Here is a 17,078-nt window from a genome sequence, read left to right on the forward strand (position 1 = left end):
CATCTTGCACCCCTAATTTCCACAGATAAACCGGCCCCCGGTGAAGCTGACTCTGCTGACATGCCAAGTGAGGCCAAACCCAGAGGAGAAAAAGTGCTTCGACCTGGTGACTCGTGAGTGATTCCTGCACTCTTCCTGCCACGAGGGCCCAGAGCTTCTTTAAGAGCCATGTTAGTGCCTGGGAGGCTTATTATCAGAGTCTGTCTAGTTCCGCTCATTTACTGAAACAGCTGCACCTGTTGTCATGAGACCTCCTCAGGCCCTGGACGCTCTTTGTAGATAGAGGCTTCACCTCACATCATAATAAACATTCAAATGCACCCACATATGATTATTTTTCTAAAACATATTTGAATGGATTTGGATCATTTGACTTTTGAAATGATCACTTTTGATTTTTTACTCGTAATCTTTTGGAGAGGACATTGGAGTTTGGCCTTAAGGACACGCAGGATGCAGCGTTTGAGGAAGGACATTTCAGGAGACAAAACTGACATGATGAAAGACCTGGGAGCAGGAAGTGGATCTAACCAGCTGTGTCATCCAGCTTGAGTAGAGTGGAGGGTTCACATAGGAACAGTGAGCGATGACACCTCCTAAAAGGGCTGGATTTTATTTCCTGGCAGTAGGGAGCCATGGGAGATCTTAGAGCAGGGGAGTGGCATGATTAGAGCAGAATCTTAGGCAGAACAAGCTAACAGCTGACACAGGCTGGGGGAAGGAGAAGAGATGGGAAGCAGGGGGCCCAGACAGGAGTCTGAGGGGCTGAAAGGGGTGGTGGAAATAGGGGTGGGGAACACCCTATCTCCACGCTGGATGTGTTCTCCCCTGGAAGGTTCTGGCCCTGGACCCCTCTTGGCTTTGGAACCACCTTCTAGGTCAGGAGCGTCACACAGAGGGACCCTTGTTAGGATCCCCCTTTGGAGGTGCCTTCTGAGATGCTGTCTGCCCTCATTACCCTCCCCACCTCTAGCTTGGGTGGGGGACAAAAGCTCTGTGTAGGGCCAGCCGGTAATTTTGGGGAGGGCTCCCTGGGCCCAGGGAAGGTGAACCGGACTTGAGTGGCTCAGTCCCCCTCTCCTCCCTTCACAGACAACAGGACGTACCACTTCCAGACTGAGGACGAACATGAGTGTGAGGCGTGAGTGGTCCCACAGCCAGGCACGGGCAGCGGGGGAGACCCCAGAGCTCACTATCACCCCTAAGCCGCCCCGCACGCTGTCTGCAGGTGGGTGTCGGTGCTGCAGAACAGCAAGGACGAGGCCTTGAGCAGTGCCTTCCTCGGGGAGCCCAGCAGCAGCCTGGGACCCTGGGGGGGTGCTGGGCTGGATGGGGAGCCCCAAAACCTCACGAAGCTGCTTATCGCCGAGGTGAAAAGCAGGCCCGGGAATGGCCAGTGCTGTGACTGCGGAGCCGCAGGTCGGTGGCGCCCGGGCAAGCAGTGGGGTGGGAGGGGAGCGGACCGCACTCCCAGGCACGAGCCGCTCTATCTTGCAGACCCCACGTGGCTCAGCACCAACCTGGGTGTGCTCACCTGCATCCAGTGCTCCGGTGTCCATCGCGAGCTGGGAGTGCGCTTCTCGCGCATGCATTCCCTCACCTTGGACCTGCTGGGCCCTTCTGAGTTGTTGGTGAGGGGGCGGGGCCCGGGCGGGGCCAGAAGGGGTTGGGGCGGGGCTGGGGCCCAGAGGCTCAGCCAGGGCTTGTAGGGTGGGGGAAGGACCCAGCCGAGGTGGAGCTGGAACTCGGCCAGCGGAAAGGGGATGGTCAGCGGCTGGGCCTGGACAAGGAGAGCGTCTGAGGGGCGGGACCTCTGGAGCTTAGGCCTTGCAGGGTGTGCTGCAGTTTGACCCCCACCTTCCTACAACCCCAGCTGGCCCTGAACATCGGCAACGCTCGTTTCAATGAGGTCATGGAGGCCCAGCTACCCTCACGCGGCGGCTCTAAGCCCTCAGTTGAGAGTGACATGTAAGGGGATGCTCAGGGGGGGTCTTGGCTGGGGGCTCTTTTGGAGGGTGGGTATTGGAAGGGTCTTTGACAAGAGGCCTGGGGAGAGGGGAGTCTCAGATCTGGGGATCCCCAAGGCATTGCTCTGGGGAAAAGGAGACCTGTATCAAATATGGAGTGATTTTAGAGGTCTGCCCCGTGGAGTGGAGATGGCCCTTGCTCTGAAACACCCCCCCTGGCTGTTTTTGGCAGGAGCACCCGCAGGGAATACATCGTGGCCAAATACGTGGAACACAGGTTTGCCCGCCGGTCCACACCCGAGCCTCAGAGACTCTGGACAGCCATTTGCAACCGGGACCTCTTGTCAGTTCTGGAGGCCTTTGCCAATGGGCAGGACTTTGGACAACCGCTGCCAGGGCCAGACCGGCAGGTGGGAGCCCCCCACAAGAGCCACTTATAATCAACACTCACCCATATACTTCCCAGTCCTCTGCCAGCACCAGCAGTGACTCCTCTCTGCCCACCTCAGACATCTGCTCAGAACCCACCCACCAAAAAAAAATAAATAAATAAATAAAAAGCCCTCCCATCAGAGTGGTCAGTAGGAAAGAGCGTAGCTTTAGTCAAGCAGATCAGGGCCAGATGCCTGCTTTCTTTTCCTGGTTGTGTGTTCCAGGGCAAGCTACTTAACTTCTCTGTCTCCCTTTCCTCATCTGTAAAATGAGTTAATAATAGCACCCACAGGGTTGAATTCAGAATTAAGTCATGTGTGTTGTTCTAGTTTGCTAGCTGCCAGAATACAATATACCAGAAACGGAATGGCTTTTAAAAAGGGGAATTTAATAAATTGCTAGTTTACAGTTCTAGGGCCGAGAAAATGTTCCAATTAAAACAAGTCTCTAGAAATGTCCAATCAGTGGCATCCAGGGAAAGATACCTTGGTTCAAGAAGGCCGATAGAGTTCAGGGTTCCTCTCTCATCTGGAAGGGGACATGGCAAACACGGCATCATCTGCTAGCTTCTTCTGGCTTCCTGTTTCATGAAGCTCCCGGGAGACGTCTTCCTTCTTCATCTCCAAAGCGCTGACTGCTGGACTCTCAGCTTCGTGGTGCTGCAGCATTCTCTGCTCTCTCTGAATCTCTCATTCTCCAAAATGGTTCCTCTTTTATAGGATTCCAGTAAACCAATCAAGACCCACCCAAATGGGTGGAGACATGTCGTCACCTAATCCAGTTTAACAACCACTCTTGATTGAGTCACATCTCCAGGGAGATGATCTAATTGCAGTTTCAAACAGTGTCGAATAGGGATTATTCTGCCTTTACGAAATGGGATTTGGATTAAAACATGGCTTTTCTAGGGGACATACATCCTTTCAAACCAGCACATATGTAAAGGGCCTGGTGCACAATAGGTGTGCAATAAATGTTAGCATTTTTTTTTCTTGGAGAGCTTTGGAAATGGATAAGGGCAGGTCAGATTAAAGCAGAAAAGGGCATTGCCTTGGTTATTCCAGTAACTGAAACATCAGATGAGCCAGGGGTCCAGCCTGGTGAGATAGGAAGAAAGAATACTATAGACATTTGAGAGACTTAACTGACAGGAGTTATGGCTGATTGGACATCACTAAGTGGATGCCTTTGGGCTGTCTACTTGATATCTTGGTGGGCAGGGAGGGTGCAGCACTTAGGTGAGATTAGGATTTGTATCAGCCTGCACAGGTGAAAGAGCTGAAAACGTGAAGCTAGCCTAGATCTCAGGGGCAGTGTGAGCAGAGAGAGGTACCAAAGGCCAGGAACCAAAGTTTGGGGTCACCTTTTGCTGGGGGCAAGAGAAAGAGGAACCACTGTAGGAGGCAATGAAGGAATGGTCCTTACCCCCCCCCCGCCCCCCCCCCCAAAAAAAGATGAGGTTCTGTCCATCCAATCTCATCTCTCAGGGGTTCTTGCAGCTTCGCATCTGAGGGTGTCAGAGGGTGTCAGGAGTTCATGATGGTAATCTTGGGTTGGGGGCAGATGAGCTGGGGGGAGACTCTGAGGTGTGGACTTGTGTTCAGGCACCTGGAGAGCTCGCCCTGCACTTGGCTGTCAGAGTCGCCAAACAGGCCTCCCTGCCCCTGGTGGATTTCATCATTCAGAATGGGTGAGAGCCCCCATGCCCCTCTGTCCACCTCCTCACCCACCTCTCCTTCTTCTCTTCCTCTTCTTCCCCTCTCCTCCCTCCTTTCCTCTCTCTCTTTTCCCCTAAACTCTCATCCCCTCACCTGTCTGCCCTCTTCCTAACTCCCTTACCACCCTCAGAGGTCACCTGGATTCCAGGGCCCCTGACGGGAACACTGCCCTGCACTACGCAGCGCTCTACAACCAGCCCGACTGCCTCAAGCTGCTGCTGAAAGGGAGAGCACCGGTTGGCACAGGTGGGACCCACGCGCCTCCTCCATCAGCCCCTTGTTCCTGACCACCTCTTGTGCGGGACTTCCTGCCTTTTCCCCAGAAACAAAGAGCGCTAGCAACAAGCAGGGACTTTGCACACGGATCTAGGTTCTGATCCCGTCTCACCTCTGACCATCTCTGTGACCTTGGGAGTTTGTTATTTCATTGCTTGAGCTTCAGCGTCATTATCTGTAAAATGGGGAAAATTCTACTTATCCAATAGGACTGCTAAGAGGATAAAATGAAATAATGTTTTTGAATGTACCTAGCCAAATAAATATTAGCTGAATCTGAATAATAGGGATTATAATAGCTAACATTTACTGTTGAACATGTACCTGGCAGTGTGCCAAGAGCTTTACATGAATTAATTCATTTAGTTCCTCACAACCCCATCAGGTAGTTACTAAGTACCATGTATATTTTATAAATAAGAAACTTAGGGCCCAGAAAAGCTAAGTAACTTGCTCAAGGTCACACAGCCAGGAAGTGGCAGAGTCCATCTTAACCTCTAAGCTACAATGCCTCTTTGACCTTGATCATGGTTCCTGGCTTTACTCCCCACAGTGAACGAAGCAGGAGAGACAGCTCTGGATTTGGCCAGGAAGAAGCAGCACAAGGAGTGTGAGGAGCTGGTAAGGTCTAGGAGAGTGAAGGTGGGTCCCTGACCCTTTCTCTCTCTCCACTGAGTTCCGAGCCCTCTGAATTGCAAAGCCTTTGTCTGTGGCAGCTGGAACAAGCCCATGCCGGGACCCTCACCTTTCCTCTGCACGTGGACTATTCCTGGGAAATTTCCATGGAGCCTGGCTCTGACAGTGAGGAGGACGAGGAGGAAAAGGTGGGTCCCAGCTCCTGCCCCGGGGGTCCTTGGGCTGGCTGTGTCCCAGAGATGGCAGCAGGAAAGGGCCAGATGAGCCCTAGTGTGGGGAAGGGTGGGACTGAACCGTCCTCCCTCCCAAACTGTCTTTCCTCCTGTCTTTCCCCCCAGCAGCACTGCCCTCTGAAGCCCCCAGCTCAAGGCCGCTGGGGCAGTGGGCGGCTGGACATCAGCAACAAGACCTATGAGACCATGGCCAGCCTGGGACCAGCTGCCACCCGGAGCCAGAGTGAGGATTTCCCCCCACCCTTGCCAGTGAAAAACCCTGCTCGGACCACAGTCCAAGGGCGTACAGGACATACCGGTGGAGGTACGGTTGGCTGCCCAGAGAAATGCTCCTCATATCATTCCTTGAGGGCCTGCTGTAGGACAGCTGAGCTAAGCCGTGCTAGGCCATATCATCCTCCCAATCATCTGTCAGGTGGGGGCATCATCTCCCCTTTACAGGTAAAAGAACAGAAATGTTAAGACACATGCCCAAGATCACACAGTGAATAAGTGCATATGAGATTCAAACCTAGATCCGTCTTTTCCAAATTCCTCAATACTTCACCTAAATAAAGAGAGAGAGAGAGAGAGAGAGAAGCATCTATTGAGTATTCATGTGTTGCCAAGTCCTTTGGGGACTACTAAATTGTAGTCCAGTGGTGGACATCAAAACTGCAACAGAATTCTTCCCAACACGAGGCACAGTGGGATGTGGAATGTAAATCCTAAAAGAACAGGGGCTCTTGAGAGTTTTGTTGGCTGTTATTTCTACAGCACCTCGCACAATGCCTGGAACCGTTTGTTCCTATTCTGAGAGCTCAGAGGAGGGAGGGAGCCTTGCCTGTTGGAATCAGGGGGTGGTTTAGGGAGGCTTCCAGTTGGGAGTAACATCTGAGCTGAGCCAAAGGGATGGGAGGAGAGGCCACACTGAGCAGAGGTTCAGAGCAAAATAGTAGGTCAGCATCATGAATGAATGATGCACAAGAGACTGAAGCATGATGGGGAAGAATTGCAGAAGGATGCTGGGGAATTAGGTGGGGAGCAGAAAAAACTATGTCAAATCCTAGAGACCAAAGACGGCTTTGAAATTGAGCACAGAGGGAGTGATAAAGACAGGCCTGTCACTTCTGATTTCAGATCATCCTGAAACCCCCACCCTGAGCCCGGAGCCCCTTGGGGCTTCTGAGAGTCTGGGCAGTGCAGCGTCCTCCTCCTCCAGCCTCGCAAGCCCTGTGGAATCCGGGAGTCCCAGCCAGGCCCCACCCAGCTCCGAGGAAGGCCTCCAGGAGCCCCCAGGCACCTCCCGGCCTAGCCTGCCATGCGGGACCACCCCTGCAGAGATGTATCCCCCTGTCAGGTTCAGGTGGGTGAGGCCTTGGGGTCTGCAACCTGGGCAAATCTCCTAACCTCTCTGAGCATCCATTTCCCCACCTCTACATGGTTACTACCTAAAGATGGGAGAACCATCCAGTTCTGAGGCCCATGACTAAGGCAGAAGTGCTGGCTCTGGAGCCGAGGTTGACAGGACTCGGCCCAACACCCCTCTCCCCTGCCCCCCACCCCCACTCCCCACATACGCAACTGCTGTGCCCTAGAGAGCTGGGGAGGAGCCTGGGACCCAGACTGCTGAGGTCAGGGTAGGGTAAGTTTGGCTTACCTGTGTAGTTGTCCTGGAGGCTCTGAGTGGGGTCTTCAGTCTGCCCCTTACCCCAAGCCTGGGTCCAGCCTTCTTTCCTTGCAGACCCTTCAGTTTGGGGTTTGGGGAGAAGTAGACTTGGGGATATCCCGGATACCTCTGCAGATCATTTCCAGACCTCTTAGCCCACCCACTCTAAGCCCCCAGCCCTTGCCCTATATCTGTACCCTTTCTCCCTGCTCTGAGGAACTCTCTAGGTGTGGGGATCATGCTGGCCTTTCCCTGCCTTTCAGCTCTGAGAGCACGCGTTCCTATCGGCGGGGTGGACGGAGCCTGGAAGACAGCCCCTCAGCCCGGCAATCTGTGCCCAGAAGGAACCTACCGGTAAAAGTTCCAGGATGGTGGTTGGAGGAGAGGTGGCAGGGTTCCTGGGAGGCAGGGTTGGTCAAGAATAGGTGTATTAGGGTGGGAGACCTCTCCCCAGGATGGAGGCACTTTAGTGGGCCCAGATGGCCACATCTAGGCCATGCTCTGTCCTGTGGCTCCTCCTTTCTGCTCTCACCCAGGGCTGGGAGAAGCTGAGTGCCCAGGCCTTGAGGGACTGGAGAGATGATGAGGCCCAAGCCTTGCCTGCTCACTAGGAGAAGACGAGCAAAGCCACCAGCCTGGCTGCTCGCCCAGAAAAGGCATCACTGCCCTGCAGAAGAAGCAGGACTAGGGTGGCCCATGTACCAGTCCTTGGTTGGCATAACTCTCCCCATGTTCAGGAATGTCTTGGCATCTGCTCAGACTTCCATTTCCCAGGCACACACGCATGTGACGGGGACAAGACAAAAGCGGTCATCCTTAATCCAGGTTCTCCCTGCTGAATCACAGTCTTGAACAATTCCATATATTTACTTGAGCAACCTGGGAGTGAGCATGGAGCAGAGCTGGTTGAATCGGGAAGGAAGCGTCCTCTGTTCCTTGTTTTCCTGGGGATTCCTCAGGATTATCCTTTTTGGGAGTGGGTAATGGGAAGGGCAGGACTTAGGGCTCTGGGAAATCATCATCCTGAGTCCATCAAAGTCAGGTGCTAGACACAAATCTGTGTCCACATCCTGGTTCCCCCTATTGTCCTGAAAACCAGGTACCCATCACCCAGTATTTAGATGATGTCTTTCACTGTGGCATGTATGATCATAAGAGCTCAGGCTTTAGAGTCAGGAGGCCTTGGCAAGGGGCTTCACTTCTTCAAGTCTTGGTTTTACCATCTGTAAAATGGAGATAATATAATCTATTTGCAATAGAGCAGCAATGAAACTGAGTGAGATAAACACTTGGTATATAATAGATGCTGAGAAATATGTCATTTTTCATCCTTCTGTCCTCAGGCTGGCCTCACTGAAGGAAATGGCTCAAGGGCTGGGGTTCTTCCGGCAAGTTCTGTGCAACTTTTACAAGATTAGTCCCTTGCTGGGCCCTGCCTGCCTGAACCACCCTCATGCTGGTCCCCAGTGTTCAAAGCTGGGACTTGAGTCCACAAGACAAGGGAGGTGGGGCACTCCTTCGATCGGGTCTCGCTTTCTTTGCCCCTTGTAGCTCTGTGACTGGCCTTTCCCCCTTACATGGGCCCACACCCCTGCCAAAGACACTGGGGTCCATGATTAGGGGTGACAGTGGTTCTTTCCCTTCTATCTCATTACCCACCAGGGGCCTGAGAGCCCTGTGCCTGGCTCTGAGGATTCCTGAGCTCGCTTTGGCTGCAGAACCCTGAGTCCTCCATCAGATCAGAACTGAGACCTCCCATCAGTCTGAGAGCTTCACAAGGGTAGAACCAGCCCTCCATCATTCTCCATGTCCAGACCAGGGATTCTGCCAGCCTAGGGACTGTCCTCTTAGCCATTTGTTAGTCTCCTATTCATTTACTGAGTTCCAGCTCTGTGTCCAAGACTGTGCTAGGCACAGGGGGAGCAACAATGACTAAGATGAGGATTCTGCACGGACACGGCCACATCCTTGTTGGGAGACTGGTCCCAGAGTAGGACTTGGGAATGGGCTGGGCCAGAATCCAGGTGATGGTTCCAGGCTCAGGGACAAGGCTGATGATCAGCTGGTTTACACCTGCATGACCATAGAAGCTATCTGCAGCCCATAGCCATTTTGTTTGATCAATGGCCATGCTGTTCAGCTGTTCGGTATTCTGAGATTCACTCCTGTTGAGGGACAACACAGCTTTCCTGGGCATCTTTCTCTATCATATTCCCCAGCCAGGGAGTAAGGTAGGACTCATATCCATCTGCCTGTTCTCCTTGACTTAGCAGGTCATGATAGGACGGTCTTGGATCATTGATCCCCACTTCTCTCCTCTTTCTCTTGATCAACTCAGGAGCTTTGCAGTCTCAAAAGAGGGAAGGGCCAAGAAGGAAGAAAGGAGAGTGATAGAAATGGAAGGGAAGAGACCTAAAGGTCTGCTCCTCAATGCCAGAAAATTAGAGCCACTGCTTTGGGTTCTTCAGCCCCATGTTAGAAAGCAGATATACATGAGCTGTCGTGAACCACTAACATCTCAGCCTCAACACCTCAGCCTCCCTCATTTGCTGGGAGCTTGGGCCCTGGTGGGCACGGTCAGGCCAAGCAGGGGAGGCAGAGGGTACCACTGACCCAGGCAGCAGTCTGGTCCTGGGGCTGCACTGCTTCCCCAGGTGACCTGCTTGCTCTGTGGTGCCACAGGACCAGGGCTGTCCTCTGAGCCCCCAGTGTCTCATTTTGTTCATCTCAGACTTGTTATTTCACTCATCTCTAATAAAGGAATTTTTTTTTGGTAAATTCCAGTGGCTCATTGTCTGAAGGGCCGTAGGGAAGGGGAGGGTCTCCTGGGCTTGGAATTTTTTCTTTTACCCTGGTAAGGGAGACAGCCTGATACAGAGCAGTAGTTCGCAGCTGGGCGGTGGGGGGATTTTTGCCCCAGGGGATTCCTGCAAATGCCTGAAGACATTTTTGGTTGTCACTGGGGTGGGGAGGTGGGGTGGTTACTGGCACCTAGTGGGAAGAAACCAGGGATGCTGCTAAACATCCTACAGAGACAGCTCAGGCCCCTCCAACAAAGAATCCGATCCGAAATGTTAGTGGTGCTGAGGTTGAGAAACCCTGGCTCAGTCACTGTCCCTGTCGTAATTCAATTTCCCCTCAGACAAGAATTTGGGAACAAATTGCTCATTAGAGAGGTGATTCCAGGAAGCATATACAGGAGTAGGGAAGTAAAACAAAGAAGGTCAAAAAGCAATAAAGGGGGCAGGCCACGGTGGCTCAGCAGGCAGGAATGCTTGTCTGCAACGCCAGAGGACCCAGGTTCGGTTCCCGGTGCCTGTCCATGTAAAAAAAAAAAAAAAGGAATAAAGGGTGTGTTAATGAAGGGGTTATTATTGTGGGCAACTCAGGCTTAATCTTGTTGGGGACCCCTTTGAGAGACTTTATTGATTAGAAGATACTTTCAAGTTGTCCCATTGAGAGCTGAAGAACTGGGGATGTTTACCACAAACTCTAATCTCTCCCTGCTTGGGGGTCCATCCCAGGGGCATGAGTTTCCAGGCCTTTCCAGTCTCCCCTGAAGCCCGCAGTTAGAGAGCCAGGGTAAGCTGCCTGAGGTATGTCTGGGGATTGTCTGCAGGTGACTTCCAGAGTGGGCAGGTAAGCAAAGGGGAAACTGTGGGTGCCAACCAGGAGTCGAGCAGGGCTACCCTGAACCACCTGCCCCTGTCTCGGCTTTGCATTCTGTACAGCGAAGATGTTATACTCCGTGTTTCCTGGGCATCTTTCAACCCCTAGTGTAGGAGTCTTGGCTTCTCTGGATGTTGGACAGCTTGGGGGTGGGAGCTGAGGCTGGCACTGGGAGGAAGTTGGAGGAAAATCAAATCTGGTCTTTACAAAAAAGGCAACCCTAAGAAACCACAGGTACCCTGTGCCTTTCTGCTGTCCTTAAACCAAGAAGGGCTTGGTTGGGGGCTGGCCAAGAGACCTTCTTGAACCTCAAACTGTTGACATCTAACCTCTAATGTCCAACAGTATGTGGCCAGGTCCCACCTCCCTCCTCCCATTTTTCTGCCTATCCTCTTCCAACTCCCCGCCCTCTATGCTGCAGCCTCACTGATATTTTGGTTCCTGAACATTGACATGCCCAGCAGCTTCCCACCCCAGAGCTTGGCACATTTGGAGCTCCAGGAGATCTGTTTTGTTCCTACTAGATGCCAAAGGCTAGAACTGCCCAGCACATGGTGGGTGTTGAATGAATGAATGAATGCATATTTCTCCTCTCTTACTAGGAACATCCCTCCCCTCTCCTCCCAACTTCCATTCTATACTTCAACCCAAAGCTTAAACTTCATTTCTTCAGAGGAGATGACCACTAGCACAAAGGTCCCCTCAAACCAGCACAGGTCCCCTCAAATACACCCTTCATGATCTTTCACTTCTTCTTGACCTCACCCCATTAGTGATAAATATGGTAATTGATCGTGTCCAGATTTATTTGAGATTTCTCTTGCCCATAGACTGAGCCTCAAGCTCGCTGCGACTGGGCCTATATTGTTCATTGCATGGGCATCCAAAGCATATTTGTGGATGACTGAGAAAGCCACTCCATCCCACCCTGGTCCCAGGCCACACAGATGCAGTTGGAAGCCAGAATGAGTCCCCACTAGGCTGTCACCTTGACCTGAGTTGGGGTGGGGGTTCTTTCAGAATGAGGTCTCTCGGGAAAATTTAGAGATTTCACTGGACATCCAAAGCCTCAGCTCACCTCACCACATACACACTGTGCCCCCCTTTTCTTGCCTTCCTTCAGGTCCCAAGCCTACCTCCTCCTCACTTCCCAGAAATATCATTTTCTGTTTATTAAACTCAACTGTTTAGGAAGGGCCTTGGTGGGGGTGGGAGGGGGAGATGTTAACTTGGTAAGTCACACTTCTACATGAGGGAGGGGTGTGCACAGCTGTGGGTGGGCACAACTGTGTGTCCTCCCCTCTACCCAAGATGACCCTTCAGACTCAACCCCATGGGATCAATATTTCTCAAGGTTAAGAATCTCCTAAACCATGACATCACATCCAGGGGTGAAAGTCTCCCTGGCGACATGGGAGATAACTCCCAGGGATAAGTCCAGCCCTGGCACCGTGGGATCAACAATTCCATCCTGACCAAAAGGGGGAAAAGAAGTGTAACTAATAAGGTATCAGTGGTAGAGAGAGTTCAAATAGAGTTGAGAGGCTACTCTGGAGGTTGCTCTTACACAAGCTTCAGGTTGCTTGCTATCTATCATAACCTGCCAAACCCCAACCAGGACCATTCCAGCCAATGCTAAAGAATACCTAGAGCAATATATAAGAATTTACAAGGGTTCCATGCACTAGTGTAACTTTCCAGAAACCTACAACCTCCAGATGGGTCCCTGGACCAGATAAGTCCGGAAACCTAGAGGGCCCAGCCTCTCCAGAACATCAGATAGTTCCATCTCCCTGCCCCATACTATTGACAGATCCTTCCAAAATGAAAAGGTTAGAATGGCCATAACCCAAACACCCCTAAAGAGAGGGAAGGAAAGATCAAAGGTAATGGTGGAGTAATGCAGATAGGATAGGATTTAATGAATGAATATGATTGCTGAACCACTAAATTGATATCTCTTTTAGTCTCCAGTATCTTAGAGCAGCTGGAAGTAAAAACCTAAAATTGTGGAATTGTCACCCATGTCAAACTCTGAAATATGTTCTACAACTAATTGTGGTGCTGTGCTTGGAAATTTATTGCTCTTTTGTATATACATTATTTTTCACAAAGAAAAAAAGTCGATTGTCGTGATAAAAAAGTATTTAAGCCCTCTAGTCTTTTCCTCTAGGAAAAATCTTAGAGGATGTATGGTTAGCACATAACAAACTCTGGAATTGTCCTGTAACTACTTGTTGAAGAGTGCTTTGAAAACTATTGCTTTTTTATTTCTTTGTTTTGTATATATGTTATACCATACAATGAAAAAATAAAAAATAAAAAGAAGAATCTTCCTAAACTCTCACTGCTCAGAGTGTAGCCGCAGCACCTGGGAGCTTGGTAGAAATGCAAAGCCTTCTGTAAGGAAGCGAAAGAGATGGCATATAAATGGTGCGCCCTTCAGCTGGTGCCATTCTGTTTAGACAGAAACAGAGCACACACAGACATGTGCACAGATCTTGGGCACGGATGAGTAAACACAGGTTGGGGCAGAGCTGGATTTAATGATCATGCACAACATTTGGCTCCAGCACACCAAGTTTGGGCATGGGCACCGAGCTGGGTTCCCTCGCTTTGAGATGTAACCACGCACAGACGCGGGAGTCCAGAACTCTTTCCGGAGCACCCGGGGCACCCTCAGGCGCCTTCTGCACCCCAACCGCCTTCTCTCTCCCGAGACAACGGTCACCCCACTCTCGAGAGCGCCCTCCTCCCCAAATCTTCCTGCAGCCTCAGGCACCCTTGGAAGGGAAGGAGTGAGGTGCCTCTCTCGCAGCTTCGTCCCTCCCCTAAGGCCCGGCCGGCCGGCGCGGACAATCTTTGCCCGGGCGAGTCCTTGAAGACTATATTTAGTGCAAGCCACCACTCCCCTACCCGCCCCATCCCCCGCCGCCCCACAGTTCCGAGACGGGAGAGCCGGGGGATGGGGGTGGGGGGTGGGGAGAGAGCCCCGCCCCCGCCAGGCGTGCGTGTCCTGTGTGTTTGGGGCTGGCGCCGTGTGTGCGCTTTCGGGCTTTGCGCCTCCTGCCCCCGAGGCCCAGCTGCAGCCCCAGCACCCCTCGTCCCGCCGAGCGTCGCCGGCCAACATGGGCCAGGAAGAGGAGCTCCTGAAGATCGCCAAAAAGCTGGAGAAGATGGTGGCCAGGAAGAACATGGTGAGGCTGCCGAGTTTGGGCCACGGCCCCCGCCCCTGGGAGGCGCGGCGCGTGCGAGCGCAGGAGTCCCTGGGGCGCGCGCTGGCTGGGTGCCCGGGTGGCGCGTGCGGGACGCAGGGACCCGAGCGAGGCGCGGCTTGTGCAGGGGCCAGTGCCCCTTGAGGACGGCTGGGCACCTTTTATGGACGTGTGCATTGTCCAGGGCGCCGGAGGGATCGCATGCGGGCATTAAGGGTTCTTTGGACTTGTAAGGTGCGGGGGAGGGGGCCGGGGAAAGCGGACGAAGAGAACCGGACCTGGGAAAGAACTTTCCAAGTCTCGGGACGCACGGCGTGTGCAAAGACCCGGGAGCGGCAGCGGCGAAACAGGGCGGGGTGTGTGTGTGTGTGCAGAATCCTGGGTGGCCCCAGAAGGGGCAGTGAAACTCGAGCTGGTGAAAGGTGCTGGGCCTGTCTCTCTTACGAGAGTTTCCCCGGTGCCACCAGAGCGGATTTGAGAGACAGGAGCGAAGAGCTGCGGCTCCCGCGATTGCACGGGAAGCCGAGATCCGTGCCGTTTGCAACTTTCCCTCCCCTTGGCTGCGGGGTGGGGCTCGGGCGGAGGGGGCCCGAACAGGTGCGGGGCTGTCTCAGGGCCTGCCAGGGGCGGGGAGGGTGAGGAGGGCGGGGATGTGGGTCTGGGCTGGAAGCCCGGGCCGCGGGGGGCGGGGCGGGGTGGACGGGCGGCGGAGGCTGGTAGAAATCCGGGTCTGCGGCCTTGGCTGAGGGTCCCTGAGCACCCAGCAGGCCCCACTGAAGTTAATGTTTGATCCTCCCTGTGATCTTTGCTTTGGGCTGGCCCTGCAGTCACCTGACCAGAGCAAACTTGGCCTTGGCCTGGGGCTGGCAGGCCCTGCCCCCAAGGGGGTAGGGGAGTCCAAGTTGGCCTGGGGCAGCCACCTTCCACCTCTTGCCGTCCCAGGACCTCCTCCTCCCATTCTCCTTAGCCACATGCCTGGGCAGGACCTAACTTTCCAGCTCATTTTGTGGTCCTGTGGGGCTTGGGAAACTGTGAAAACCAAGGAGGAGGGTTTTAGAGCCCAAAAGAGGGCCCTAAAAGAAAGAGGGAGGGGATCACTGGGACCATGGAATGTCAGACAGCCCCAGAGTAAACTGGTTTCTTCGTCCGTAAGATGGGGAGTGGTTCACTGGATTTGTGTCTCTGTTGGCTGTTGTGAGGGTTGAAGAGATGAGACAGGTATGTAAAGCCCTTGGGAGTTGGGCGGGTACTTGGTGAGAGCTAGTGAATGAGACCAGGCTCCTCCAGAATTGATGAAACTGAGCTTAAAGTTACCTGGCACTTTCCCAGTTTAGGGTAGCAGAGCCAGGCCAGGTTTTCAGAGCTGGATTCCCTAAAGACTGGTTATCCTAGCCCCTCTCCTTGCTGACTCTAGGCTTGGGCCAGGAAAGAGATTCTGGGCCTCTAGGTAAGATACATGGAGTGGGGGAGGGGATGGGGGCAGGAACTTAGAAGACCCAGGAAAAGGCAGCTTGGTGGGAGGGTGGAGCTCTGGTGAGGAGGAAGGGACCAGCCCTGGTCTCACCTCACTCTTTTTATGGCCCTAGGCAAGCCACTCTACTTTCCCTCTCTGGGTCTTGGTTTCCTCTTCTGTGCAATGGGAAGAAGAAATGGTGTCCCTGGGGCTGGGTTCCTGGAAGTGTCCAGCACCCTCTCCAGGAAAGATGCAAGTCTGGCCGCAGGGTCCCTGCAGTGTGGAGCTTGTCTGCAGCCACGTCTGCGCCTGGGCTCTTGGCAGCGTCTGGGTGGGCACAGAGTTTGGGCATCTGGCCGAGAAAGGTGGGGCTCTAAGAGTGAAAGTGGGCCCGCCCAGCGGTGGTTACGAAGAGGAGGACACACTTCCTGTAATAAGACGGATCCTCCACGTTGCAGCTCAGACCCGGGGTTTGCTGCCAGTAGCTAAAAGTGTCAGGGACGTAGGGCTTTTGTTGGCTGCCGTGAGGGTACACGGGACTGAAACAGCTTCAAACCTGCAGTCAGACACCAAGAGCCACAGCTACACGTGCATGTAAATACAAACAACTACAAACATAACTGCATACAAGACATGGCTACTGACACCGACAAGACAGACCCACGGACCCATGCAGATACCATGACATTTACAGAAAGATACACAAAGATGACTATACGCAGACAACTGCACCCACATACACAGAGTTAGAGGCTTAGCAAACAGCCACACCGACAGTACAGAAATCGATAAAACTACAAAATGGTTTGCTTGTTTGTTTGTTTCCCGGAGAACTGGTGATTAAACAAGGACAAGTGCAGCTGCAGTGCCCCACCTCGGGACGCCAGGATTGCCCACGTCCATGCAGATTTGTCTGTATAGTGGGTAGAGCCCAAAAGGCCTTAGTTCGAATCTCAGCTCAGCTCCTTACAAGCTGGGTGACCTTGGGAAAATTGCTTAATGTCTCTGATTCTTAGATTCCTTTCCTGTAAAAATAGAATCATAATTCTAGGAAAAGTCTATAAAAATTATACTGTGAAGTGTAGGAACTAGTAATAGTACCTACCTCATAGGGTAGTTGTAAGCAGTCAACGAGATAGCGCATGCTTTACATCACACATACATCCACGGGTCACACCTCTGATAAAAATATTGTAAACTCCTGGGACATGGTCCTGGAGCCTGTTAGGGAGGGGGCTGGCAGCTGAAACTGGGCAGTGGGGGCTGGGGAACGGGGCATGCATGACAGTCAGCTGGTGCTCCCCGGGGGACTGATCTCAGGACAGGGAGGTGGGGCTGGCTTCCAGGAATGGAGTATGAGGGAGGAAGAGGCTGAAATGTTCAGGGCCTGGAAGCCAGCATCTGAGCCTCCTTTTCTCCTCTCCATTCCCCTCCCCGCCACCTCCTGTTTCCTACTTCATTTATTCACACATTCATTCATTCACTAAAGGAGGCCTGTGCTCTGAGCCAAATCCTGAGATCTCAGAGATTAAAACTGTTCTCTTTACCCAAGAGAAATGAAAGTTTATGTCCCACAAAAGCTTATACTTGAATGTTCATCACAGCTTTATTTGTAGTAGCCCCAAACTGGAAATCACCCAAAAGTCCCATCAACAGCTGGATGGATAAATAGGTTGTGGTATATCCAAACACTAGAAAACTATTCAGCGAAAAAAAGGAATTACTGTTCCACATAGGATGGATCTCAGAATAGTAACACTGAGTGAAAGAAACCACCCTGCCCCCAACCTCCTCCCCCCCTAAAAAAAAAAAGAGAGTCCCTACGTTACTT

The 17,078-nt window shown here is 52.7% G+C and overlaps 2 protein-coding genes across 8 annotated transcripts in view; both read left to right on the plus strand.

Annotated features, from left to right (window-relative positions):
- Positions 1-9,676, plus strand: part of ASAP3 (ArfGAP with SH3 domain, ankyrin repeat and PH domain 3) — a 46,316-nt gene extending 36,640 nt beyond the window's left edge. For 3 of the 4 annotated variants that reach the window (XM_077150821.1, XM_077150824.1, XM_077150825.1), the window contains 14 exons: positions 26-113; positions 1,093-1,141; positions 1,229-1,419; positions 1,498-1,631; positions 1,874-1,968; positions 2,200-2,377; positions 4,004-4,089; positions 4,248-4,363; positions 4,947-5,014; positions 5,110-5,217; positions 5,368-5,566; positions 6,382-6,607; positions 7,174-7,264; positions 8,254-9,676. In XM_077150821.1, coding sequence (XP_077006936.1) covers positions 26-113; positions 1,093-1,141; positions 1,229-1,419; positions 1,498-1,631; positions 1,874-1,968; positions 2,200-2,377; positions 4,004-4,089; positions 4,248-4,363; positions 4,947-5,014; positions 5,110-5,217; positions 5,368-5,566; positions 6,382-6,607; positions 7,174-7,264; positions 8,254-8,328 — 1,704 coding nt within the window. In that variant the 3' untranslated portion in view covers positions 8,329-9,676. The remainder of the gene's footprint in view (positions 1-25; positions 114-1,092; positions 1,142-1,228; positions 1,420-1,497; positions 1,632-1,873; positions 1,969-2,199; positions 2,378-4,003; positions 4,090-4,247; positions 4,364-4,946; positions 5,015-5,109; positions 5,218-5,367; positions 5,567-6,381; positions 6,608-7,173; positions 7,265-8,253) is intronic. The other variant, XM_077150822.1, reaches the window with a different exon arrangement.
- Positions 9,677-13,521: 3,845 nt separating this feature from the next.
- Positions 13,522-17,078, plus strand: part of TCEA3 (transcription elongation factor A3) — a 44,106-nt gene continuing 40,549 nt past the window's right edge. The window contains exon 1 of one of the 4 annotated variants that reach the window (XM_077150851.1): positions 13,522-13,776. In XM_077150851.1, the coding sequence (XP_077006966.1) occupies positions 13,708-13,776 (69 nt within the window). In that variant the 5' untranslated portion in view covers positions 13,522-13,707. Of the gene's footprint in view, positions 13,777-14,505; positions 15,013-17,078 lie in introns of those variants that run through there. The other 3 variants (XM_077150848.1, XM_077150849.1, XM_077150850.1) reach the window with 3 other exon arrangements.

The sequence above is a fragment of the Tamandua tetradactyla genome, chromosome 2, assembly GCF_023851605.1.
Source record: "Tamandua tetradactyla isolate mTamTet1 chromosome 2, mTamTet1.pri, whole genome shotgun sequence".
NCBI classification, from domain to species: domain Eukaryota; kingdom Metazoa; phylum Chordata; class Mammalia; order Pilosa; family Myrmecophagidae; genus Tamandua; species Tamandua tetradactyla.